Here is an 11,317-nt window from a genome sequence, read left to right on the forward strand (position 1 = left end):
AAGTCAGCTACTGGATTAAGAATTAATCTAAACGAAGTCAGCTACTGGATTAAGAATTAATCTAAACGAAGTCAGCTACTGGATTAAGAATTAATCTAAACCAAGTCAGCTACTGGATTAAGAATTAATCTAAACGAAGTCAGCTACTGGATTAAGAATTAATCTAAACGAAGTCAGCTACTGGATTAAGCTCAAAATTAACTGAATTTCTTAGGACAAGTTGCGCCAGAACTAATAATAACATTGAGCTATTTAACTTTTTTTAGCAAAAATAACTATCGGAACTATTTATAAAATACTTGAGCCAATTAAATTACTAACTATTTCTCATCATTAACATTTTAGCCTATCAATATTTCCCTAACAGAACAACAATTACGCAACCCCGAAAAAGTCTTAAATCATTATTTTGAGTGTTTTTTAAATCCCGACTATAATGATCTTGTGGCCGCAGCGCAAGCCCCAGACTAGAAATGAAAACCAATGCTTGATCCTTGTCTTCACAAAGCTTTAACCCAGAAGTCTTTCACTAGAACCAGAGCAAGAAATCAAACCAGTCATAATAAAACTTTCATTTAATCATTCCATTTGGTATAAGCATCAGAAATAAATCCATGAGTTATATTTTGAATTCAACTTTAACTAACTGAACAAGAACAAGATCAATTTATTGATTCAGAATATTTCTTGAGATAAAGTTGATGCGATTTGCCCATCTCTAATTAAGTATGACTGTAAACACTAAACAGTAAATCAATTTTCAACTAATCAATATTCAGCAATTCTGATAAAAAGGGTAAAAGCAAAAACATTTAGTCCACGAATATTTTAAAACACAGAGTGAGAACAATATGTGCTGAATTTACATGAAAACTGAAAAAAAAATTCTTTTCATAAAAATGGGTACTCTTTAAACCAGACACAGTGGTTTAAATAAATGGCCTACTAGTCAGATTTGGAATATTTTCTTCGTCTTTCTAAATTTGAAGTTTAACAGAAATACATTATGAGTGCAATGTGCATTGACGATATGTATGTACAATAGAATAAGTTAAAGAACAAAAATAGTAGAAAAAGTAGACAGTTTTTTTGTGTGAATTTAGTCCTACAACAAACCTTGACTTCGAAATAGTCGGTAACAAACCCTGTATTGGTATAATCTATCTCTTCATGAAAACGCATGTTAATTGCAGATAACAAGATATTGGTAACAATAATTTACAACTTTTAAAATCCAGCAATTTCTTTGAGTTCCGTCAATTTTATCATTTTAAATACTGATTCTGGAACTATCTATTAACAGCTAGTTTTAACTTTATAGTTAGTTCTTTATATTCATATTCAAAATACTGATTCTGGAACTATCTATTAACAGCTAGTTTTAACTTTATAGTTAGTTCTTTATATTCATATTCAAGTGTACTAAATTAATATATTTATTCCTGAAAAAAAATTAAAATTAGTATATGCCCATTGTCCAATTTATGCCAATTATTATTACAAGGTATTCATTTATTTTGTTTCCACTAAATGATCGGAAAAGACCTTTCAATTTGCCTGAAAGCCTTGGTTTTTATTCGCCAGTAAGAAGTCCTTTCTTTTCACCAGTAAGAAGCAGACCTTTCTTTTCATCAGTATTTCAGCCTTTATGAAAGTGGGTATCCCAGTGGTCTGTATATTTACCAAAATGGTTTCAGCTCAGCTCCAGTAGAAGAACTTCTTTGGCAACATGATGTCATCGCCTCTGCTCAGCTATCATGTGGATGTACTTATGCTTTAGAATAAGTAAGACTTTTCTCCCTCAAGATTGGTATTATTACTGACCTTTCACCCTCAGGGTGTAATTTATAACTGCTCATCTATGGCCTATTTTGAGCAGAATTCAAGTAGGCCTTACTATGCTGAAGATATTTTCTAGGCTTTTTATTTCAAAGAAATTGCCCAAAACTCCTTTTCTTTAACATATAAACATAAAATCTTGCCGCCTTTCATGTACAATTTTTTAATGGAATACATTCAGAATACATTCGTAATAATCCTGAAAAGTAAAAATTAATATGATTATGAGACATGAAAATAACAATTATTTAACTAAAAAACTAGCACATTTAATATTATGGTAAATATTATACAGTAGACTGCTGATGTATGTTTCAAAAGACAATTTCCATAAATGCACAATATACCAAGTGCAACTTTCAAATCTACGACTTTCTATTCAAGTGGCATCTATCCCACTGCGTTGGCTGCAGCGCATAGCCCCGAAGCGCATTCTATTCTAGTACCAGTGTTTACTGCACTGAATATGCCAAATCCTAACCTAACCTATCATCCTTATATATAAGCCTAAACTGACCTTTGTGGAAATGACATTAAAAAAAAAATGAAAATGTCACTTGGGATATTGCCATTATGAAAATTGCCACTTGGGAGTGATATTAATCTTTTCATCTCGATAGATTATGTTCAGATAGATATTTATGTATATGAATTGGATATTCATGCTGATCAACTTATCATTGAAAAGAGCATATGTCACAAAGCAAACACCCCCGATGTTTTCTGTGTACGCCCTTGATAAACGCTTCCTAAGAGTTTTCCATATAGTCCACATGCATGATTTCTTGAGGTATTATATTCACGAAAGTCTAATTTTGTTCATTTTCTGCACAAATTACTTTACACTACACCTTCCACAATTGTGGAAGTGGATACATCCACCAACTATCAAAACTGGTTTTAAACTCGGCCTTAAAGGGTCTGTAAGCGTAATTTCAAGATGGCAATGCCCGATTTACAACGGTATCATTAAAACCTTAATCTGATCAAAAAAGTGAAAGATAACATCGTGGTTTGAGTCGAAAATGTTTAACTCTGATAATTTTACCTGTTTCTTAAAGCAAGAAATTTGCAGAGAACCCACCATTGAAAATAAACTGTTTAAATAAACAAAAACATGGATTTAATTCATATTTGATGAGACAAAGCTTTCAAGGGTACCGATGTAAATCGGGCTTTGCTATCTTTTCATGGAGGGTTAATTTGATTTAACCCTAAAGAGTTTAAACTTCAGTTGAGTATAAATTACCTGATCCAGGATAACATTACGCCTCCTTGATGATGCAATTTTGAGAACATCTTGGAGTGCCTTGGTGATACGGTGGTGTACCTTCTCCCAAGCAAGCTAACAAACAAAAATTTAATCAGAAAAATTAGATAATTTAAACCTTTGGGAGTAGAAGTGATAAGTGAGGGAGCTGTTTAATTCTTTAATGGAGGGGAAAGAATAAAAAACGAGCTTTAAGCTTATAATATTTGTTTTTACAAAATTCATCCCCCTTTAAAAGCTAAACCTTACAATTAAACATTTAAAAAATAATCTTTTTCACTCTTTCATGTGCTTTATTTGTGATACAATTCAATATATTTCCATTCGTAAACACGGAGACTTAAAAAATCTTACAGTAGTATGGTTCTTCCTTGAATCTCCGTTGACAGTAGCTTTCTCCAAGTACAATGCCGCGTTTATAATCTCAAACTTCTTCTCAGGGTGCGCGGCAGCGTAGTTCTTGGCCCAGGTAGTCTTACCTATAGTATTTATCGGTTTTAAACTTAGATAAAGATAGATTGCGCATAAGACGACATTTTTCATCTTGAAAGATATATATGTACAGAGATGTTTTAAGGATATTCCTATTATATAGATTAACTAGGTCGGTTGTGAACATTGGCTGTTCTTATGTCTTGTTGTGTACACGAGTTCTGTAGAGAGAAATTTAATAAAACCAACACTGGTTACTGGAAGGGAGTCTTCACAGAAACAATATCGTACATAATGGGATTAACCGACTCATCAGGAAAGAAAATTGTAGAAGGAAGGAGAAAAACCACCCCGCTTATCATTGAAGTACACTTTGACCCCTAGAAGTGTGAGTTCGCGGACTGTTCAATTCTTGGTGATTTTGCGTACATAAGTAATCTATGTTTATTTATTTATCAATGGTTTTAAAGGAGTGTTTACAAAAATTATAAATAGGTCAGGGGTTTGTAAATGTAAGAATGATTTTTGAAAAATTACTAGTTTATTTTCCCACTTCAGCGAATGAGCCTCTAAAAACACGCTTATCTAACCTTTTTTGAAGGGGAGGTGGAGGGGGGGGGGTACAAAATTAACTGATTTTACTTTAATACCGATCAGTGTAAAGCTTACTTTCATCCGATGTTTTTGTGATTAGAGAATGCGAAAACATTCTTCTCTTGGATTAGCAAATTACTGCATTAGAATACTTAAAAATACTGTATAAAAATGAAAATATTCTCATTAAACTAGAATGCAAGCTCACCGACAGATGGGAGTCCGACCATCAGAATGAAGTGACATTCCTCTCGGGTCTTGATTCCAGAATCACCACGGATCAAAGTTTCAGCCTCACACTTAGCAATCTGTAAAAATATATAAAGTTTCAGTCTCACACTTATCAATCTGTAAAAATACAAGACATAAATATATAATCTTTAAAAATATATATAAACATATTATCTTAAAAAAGACATTGACGTAAAAAAAACGAAGAATTATCTATAAATATCAAAAAAAAATTGCGTCATGAAAAGTCACCTTAAGAATAACACGATAATGAATAAAAAGAAAAATATAAAATAAATAAAAAATAATAACGCACAATAAAAAAGTTAGTCATTAAAGAAAAATTTCATCTTGCTTTTTGATAAGTTTACCCAAAAAATTATATTTTCCCCTTAAAATCGGGTTTACCCCCAATTCAGCGAAGAAACCCCCAAAAAACCTAACTTCTGGTGGAAAATAATATTTAAAGCGGGAGGAGTAATGATTTTTCAAACAAATATAAACCACTGGTTGGATGGATAAATTACATTCACTAAAAGAAGGAAGAGTCACGTCAACGTATTTCGATGGAAAACTTACAAACCTGAGTGTAGCCTTCTAGTGCTTCCTTGAGAGGGGCGAGCTCAGTCCCGTCCTTTTTCTTGCCGAAGTTGCATTCAAACTTCACGTTTCTAAAAAAAACATCGATAAACATTGGACAATGGCGGATTTGTTTTTATAAATGCACGTCAGATTTTTGCAACTAGTTCCGGATCTATTTTCTCAGGGCGGATCCATGATCCGGTTCATTACAAACTCGATTGTAAATAAGATTTTTTAGAATTTTCATTCGGTCTTTCGTGTAAACATTTTGGCAGTCACATCAAACCAACTTCATCCGAATTTAATTTAATTCAAGAAATTATCGTGATATCTCCCCAATGTGGAATCCCCAGACCGCCATCGGATGTTAAGGGACTGTGCCCAAACCTACAAACAAAATCGCAATCCCATCCAATTCCATTCCAATTCCATCCCAATTCCATTCCAATTCCATCCCGATCAAATTTATCAAATTAATAAAATAATTCAAATTCTATCAAACTCCATCAAATTCCATTAAATTCCATTAAATTCCATTAAATTCCATTAAATTCCATCAAATTCCATTAAATCCCATCAAATTCCATAATCCAATTCTATTCAATTCCATCAAATTTCACAAATTCCATCCCATCCAATCCCATCTAATCCAATCGAATCTCCTACCTGGTCAGAATATGAGGAAACAAAGCCTCTCCTCCCAACTCTGCTCTTGGGAATGAGTAAGCCTCGCCCTGTACATTAGATATTATATTTAAATTTATAACTTTCTTAACTCTCGCCCTGTACGTTAGATATTATATTTTAATTTATAACTTTCTTAATTCTCGCCCTGTACATTAGATATTATATTTTTATTTATATTTTTCTGAATTCTCGCCCATTACATTAGATATTATATTTTAATTTATATTTTTCTTAATTCTCGCCCCGTACATTAGATATTATATTTTAATTTATAACTTTCTTAATTCTCGCCCTGTACAGTAGATATTATATATAACCCCTGATATAGTCACACGAGGGTTCCCAGAAATATTAAGGGTCCAAATAGCCAAATTGCAGATGTTGCAAAAATTTGTGAAAGGTTTACTAAAAAATAACAGTTTGAAATAAAAACTATACCGAACTATTTAAAATTAGACATTAATTTTTTTCATCCTTTATCTTTGTAAAGTACTACTAAACCGACTTCTAAGTAGCTAGAGCAAGCTGTACAGTACACACAATACACATTCAGAATATATAAGGCAAAAAGAGGCAGTATCCCAAATGAATCATCCTCTTCTAGTGAAACTTTTGTGTTACGACCTTTTATTCTTTGAAAATTTCTCTTAGTTGTATTCTCGGTAAATTAAGTATTGTAGTTCCTGTGAATGAAAAATAATTGTGAGAATGAGAATCAACACATTTATAAATCATTAAATCTTTTATACACCGCATTAGAAATTTTATGTACATTCAGTTGAAAAAGTGTATTCTTCACTATAAAAAGGTAAGGAAGGAATTGTTTTTATCTGGGTATGATTTTTGACGATTTTAACAAATTTGACTTTACTTACACCTTTTTTTCATTTTTTTCCCCTTCTCCCCCTTTTTCATATTATACTGAGAGAAAATTATTTTTGAAAACAATTGACACGGTTTTTTATTGTAAAATGAACCTGAGTTTCTCCGTTCTTGGTAAAGATCATCGTGACCATCTCCTCCCCCATATCAAGGTATGCTCCGACCACGTCCCCACGCTCGAACTTGGCTCCGTACTCAAGGAACTCCTTGTTACTCGCCTTTTTACCTTCAGCACTGGAGTAGCACCAGGACTTGTCATCTACAATTGTATCAATGAATCTAACTGTATATAAATATATAAAGCAATAATCAATAGTTATAAATTTATATATATATATAAAGTAGTAATCTTTGTTTGTTTGGATGTCAGATCATAAATCAGGAACCTCTGGACCGATTTGCCTCAGATTTTGATTGGGGAACTTAGGGAGACCCACGTGAATGTTCTTAGCCTGGTTTTGAGATTCTAAGTTGAATGCGTCTACTTTTACAGGAAAATGCAAAAATCGTAATTTTCGAAAATGCCCGGGTGGGACTTACAGGGGAAGGCTGGGTTTCCAAGTTAGTAAATATATTAAGTAGTAATCTTTGTATGTTTGTTTGGATGTCATATCATAAATCATGAACCCCTGGATTTGTCTATAATTTTGATTCGGGAACTCGGAAGAACCACGCTAATGTTCTTAAATTGGTTTAAAAAGTCTAACTTGAGTAGGTCGTAAGTACGGTATTTGTCATAAAGAATATTAAAAGATCGGAAAATTGTGTTCTATAAAATGCCTCAAGATTTAAGCTTTTTATATTTTTCATGATACGAAATAATGTCAAGAAAAAAATGTTTAAGGGTTGCGTCAATTTCTGTACCATCTTTCGAACCTTCGGACAAAACAACTGGAAAGTTTTTTTTCTTTTCTTGATTTATATTCTTGAACCCTCCAAAAACAGAAAATACCCATATATTTTAAAGTTGCAGAAAGACTATCAAATAAGACAAAGATAAAAAAGTAAGAATTTGATTTTTCTTACTTTCTCCGAGCTGCATAGAAGCTGCGTTAGTGCTCCAGCCAACTCTGAGATCAAGATGGAATCCGTCCTTATCCGTCCAGACCTTCATCGTATCCAGGTAGGTTACCTAACACACAATTATAGTTAGTGCTCTTTCAACCCTGAGATCTCCAATTAAGCTGCATGGATCCGGACACGCAATAACAGTTTTCATCCTTAGATCACAATACACAAGAGGAAGAAAACGTTTAAAGCGTCAGAAAATATCAGAGAACAGTATATTGATTTTTTCGTAGAAATTAACGGGAGAAAAATTGGGGGAAACAAAATTGTCTTGATAACAAGTTGAAAAGAATCCGTAACAAGATAAAATTGATCCGTAACAAGATGAAATCCTAACGTTATAAACATACCTCGAAGAATATTTTGCCTGAACTGATTCCATGGGTTGCTCTGCATCCAGCATACACCCAGCTCCAGCTCTCCTTGTTTAGCGGCATAGCGGACAGGAAATCATCATGACGAATCCTAGGATAGACAGTATGGAGGGGTATTTGATTTGAAGAATTGCCTCCCCTCTCGGGTCAGACTAAAGTACCTGGATAAATTTGCTATTTTCACACTTTGCGCATACAAATTCCATTAAATTCCATTAAATTCCATTAAATTCCATTAAATTCCATCAAATTCCATTAAATCCCATCAAATTTCATAATCCAATTCTATTCAATTCCATCAAATTTCACAAATTCCATCCCATCCAATCCCATCTAATCCAATCGAATCTCCTACCTGGTCAGAATATAGGGTGTTAAAGAATAGAAAAGAGAGAAGATGAAAAAGTGAATCTCAACTGACAATTTTGTTCTTATTTGATCCTTAGTCCTAAATTCCAATTATTCATGGGGAGGGGGGAATAATTTGTAAGAAATTTACAATCATAAAAGATAAATAGCCAGGGTTGAGCCTTCTTGATGTAAAAAAAATGCTGGGGGGAATAGTGATGCCGATAAGGTCTTACTGAGGCGTATTGTTTTGTTAAAAGAAAAAAACTAACAAGCTGGGTCTAGACTCGGATTTAATGAACAGCGACAGAACTAATCAACTAGTTTGTTAAACTACGTCTGTTGATTAATTTCAACCTCTAGATTCGCCCCCTATATAATAGTTTTAAATATACCTAAGATTGAGGTCTGAATTGAACCAGTCCAGGCAAACAAAATCGTCGGGCAACTCGGGCTCATCCTCCCTGCAGAAAACAATACATAAAAAATATGCCGGGATACATTTTTCTTAAGATAATTATGTTTTAATTCTGAAGAAACTTCTCTTAAAAGGACGATGCCCTTGAAACCTTTGTCTTATATATATGTCAATATTTTTTGTTACATTTAACTGTTTGTTTTCATTTGCGGTTTCTCCGCAAAATTGCGCTGTGCATTGCACAAGAAGCAACGGAGAAATTTACAGAATTTAACGCTATTTGAGTCGAAATTAACTTTCATATTTATTATCAGATTAAGGGTAACGTTGTGACGTCGGGCATTGCCATTTTTTCTTTCATTGAGAACCACTAAAAGTTACCCCCCCCCCCCCACAAACCTCTAAAATCTGACCTAATGTTCCATGGTTTGAGTTCCTCCGGTGAGAGTCCAGTTTCTCCAAACTTCCTTTTAACTCCTTTCTCCGGAGCTGCAGCTTTCTTAACCTCGGGAACTACAGGCTTCTCCTCCGTTCCCTCTTCTTTTACTCCGTTAGCCTGGAAGAGAGCAGATTAAAAAGGAGTTTTTAAAGGGACTGTAGAGGTAGTTTCATGTGAGACTTAAATGGTTGATTTAAAGCAAAACCTTTAAATTGTTTTAAGTGTACAAATTGTGAACTGAAAAAGAATGACAATTTTTAGAAAGACAATAAAGGAACTAGACAGAATTTCGTACGTTTAAGAAAATAAAAACAAAGAAAATCTCCGTTTAATTTCTTGATGGAGGCTTAAGTATGGCTTTGTGAATAGATTATGCTACAGTTTTTAATGGAACAGTCTCTTAAAGATTAACGCAAATAGAGGGAGAAACAAGACACAATTATAAAAGAGAGGGGCGCACTGCGCAGTTTACCTGATCACCATTCTGGTGTGCTGGTTCAACTGCTTCTGTTGCCGGTTCATCTTCCATTTCCGGTTCTTCCTGTTGCTCTTCCGCTTCTTCCTGTTGCTCTTCCGCTTCTTCCTGTTGCTCTTCCGCCTGTTCATCTTCCTCCACCTCTTGCACCTGTTCTGAATCGTTAGAATCCATATCCATGTCCGCCGAACCGGTTTCTGCTCCACCCGTGGCACCATTCTCCGCCGAAAGTGCTTCCTAAATCAATATAATAATTTTCGTTTTACTTAAACATAATACCCGGGAACAAAATAAGATACCCTTAAGACTGTGGAATAGATTCAAGTTCAGATCCTATATAGTCCAAGTCGTAAATCACAACATTGTTCAATATACAAAGACCCATTTAAGTTTGTCCTAGTGAACGCTTAAGTATTTTCAGGGTTATGTTAGGACAATTTCTGGACCGAGCGCTGCGACTAGAACAGACTAAAGGACCGAGCGCTGCGACTAGAACAGACTAAGGCACCGAAGGCTGCAGCTAAAACAGGCTAAAGGGCTGAGCGGTACAAAATTGATAGAAGGGGGTCATTCAAGCGTTTACAATTCTTAAAAGTTGGGTCTGTCCTAGCGTTTAATTATAGGGGTCTGGATAGGAATATACCAATTATAGGTACAATTAGAATAATAAAAAAACAGCTACGAGAGGCTATGGCCAAATTTAAACACACGTTGAATGAAAAACTAATTTTCACCTGTAATCTATCAATCAGGAATGGTTTGGTTCCCTTGGTGTCTAGCCCCCGCTTCTCCAACTCTTCGCGAAGATCCGCAACTTTCATCTTTTCAAGATTCGAGTCCAACATTTTTATCGTAACGTTAGTAAAATCTTAATTCGACAAACCCTGAAATAGAAAATCGCAGAAAATGAAAATAAATAAATATTCGCAAATTGGAGACACTTGAAGGCTCGAAAACTGATGTAAATCGACTGATCGGCTAGATAGAAACATTTTAAGCCATTAAGAGCAGTTCGAGCAGAATGCAAGCGGCAGCAGTGGGGTTTGGTTTGGTCGGAAGGTAGTCAATTATGGAATGCCCCGTAAAATAATTTTTACAAAGACGACATTTATACTTATACTTATCAAATTCTTTAAATTTAACCAACGATGGCGTCTCTTTCGACCTACGCAAATCCGCTATACTACACATCCGACCAACTAGCACGTGGGTTTCTTTGCTAGAAAGAAGGAAAGGTTGCAGGGAGAAAGAAGGTTGCAGGGAGAACTATTAGTGCAATGAACATTAGTGTACAATTATGAGCATTTCCAACAAAAAAAAGTTTTTAAACGGACTAATGTTTTTTTCTTTAAATAATTATGGGAAAAGTGGTGAAATCTTGAAATTTAGTTAGATTGAACATTTTTTTATTCATTTGCACTAAAATACGTTCATTTGTAGGGTAAATGTGCAATTATTGGTATTTTAGATTTTAGTTCGATATTGAACATTTCCCTGAATTCATAATTGTTGTAAAAAAAAAGGTTAACTGCACCATAATTATAATTATGGTAAAATGGTGAATTTAAAATATTAGTTTTAGATTTTTGTTCGATTGAACATTTTTTGTTCAATCTGCACTAAAATTTGTTAAAATTTGTACTTTAATTATATGGTAAATGTGTAAAATGGTAAAATT

General features: G+C 34.0%; 1 protein-coding gene across 1 annotated transcript in view; it reads right to left on the bottom strand.

The window, feature by feature from the left end:
- Positions 1–10,554, bottom strand: part of LOC111714383 (heterogeneous nuclear ribonucleoprotein U-like protein 1) — a 16,057-nt gene extending 5,503 nt beyond the window's left edge. Inside the window, exons 1-12 of the mRNA XM_023489482.1 lie at positions 10,374–10,554; positions 9,637–9,876; positions 9,139–9,281; positions 8,703–8,771; positions 7,936–8,050; positions 7,544–7,649; positions 6,613–6,776; positions 5,615–5,682; positions 4,950–5,037; positions 4,344–4,443; positions 3,464–3,588; positions 3,089–3,184 (exon numbers count right to left, since the gene is read on the bottom strand). Of these exons, the coding sequence (XP_023345250.1) occupies positions 3,089–3,184; positions 3,464–3,588; positions 4,344–4,443; positions 4,950–5,037; positions 5,615–5,682; positions 6,613–6,776; positions 7,544–7,649; positions 7,936–8,050; positions 8,703–8,771; positions 9,139–9,281; positions 9,637–9,876; positions 10,374–10,484 (1,425 nt within the window). The 5' untranslated portion in view covers positions 10,485–10,554. The remainder of the gene's footprint in view (positions 1–3,088; positions 3,185–3,463; positions 3,589–4,343; positions 4,444–4,949; positions 5,038–5,614; positions 5,683–6,612; positions 6,777–7,543; positions 7,650–7,935; positions 8,051–8,702; positions 8,772–9,138; positions 9,282–9,636; positions 9,877–10,373) is intronic.
- Positions 10,555–11,317: the final 763 nt, after the last annotated feature.

This window comes from Eurytemora carolleeae, unplaced genomic scaffold (genome assembly GCF_000591075.1).
Source record: "Eurytemora carolleeae unplaced genomic scaffold, Eaff_2.0 scaffold1566, whole genome shotgun sequence".
Lineage (NCBI taxonomy): Eukaryota > Metazoa > Arthropoda > Copepoda > Calanoida > Temoridae > Eurytemora > Eurytemora carolleeae.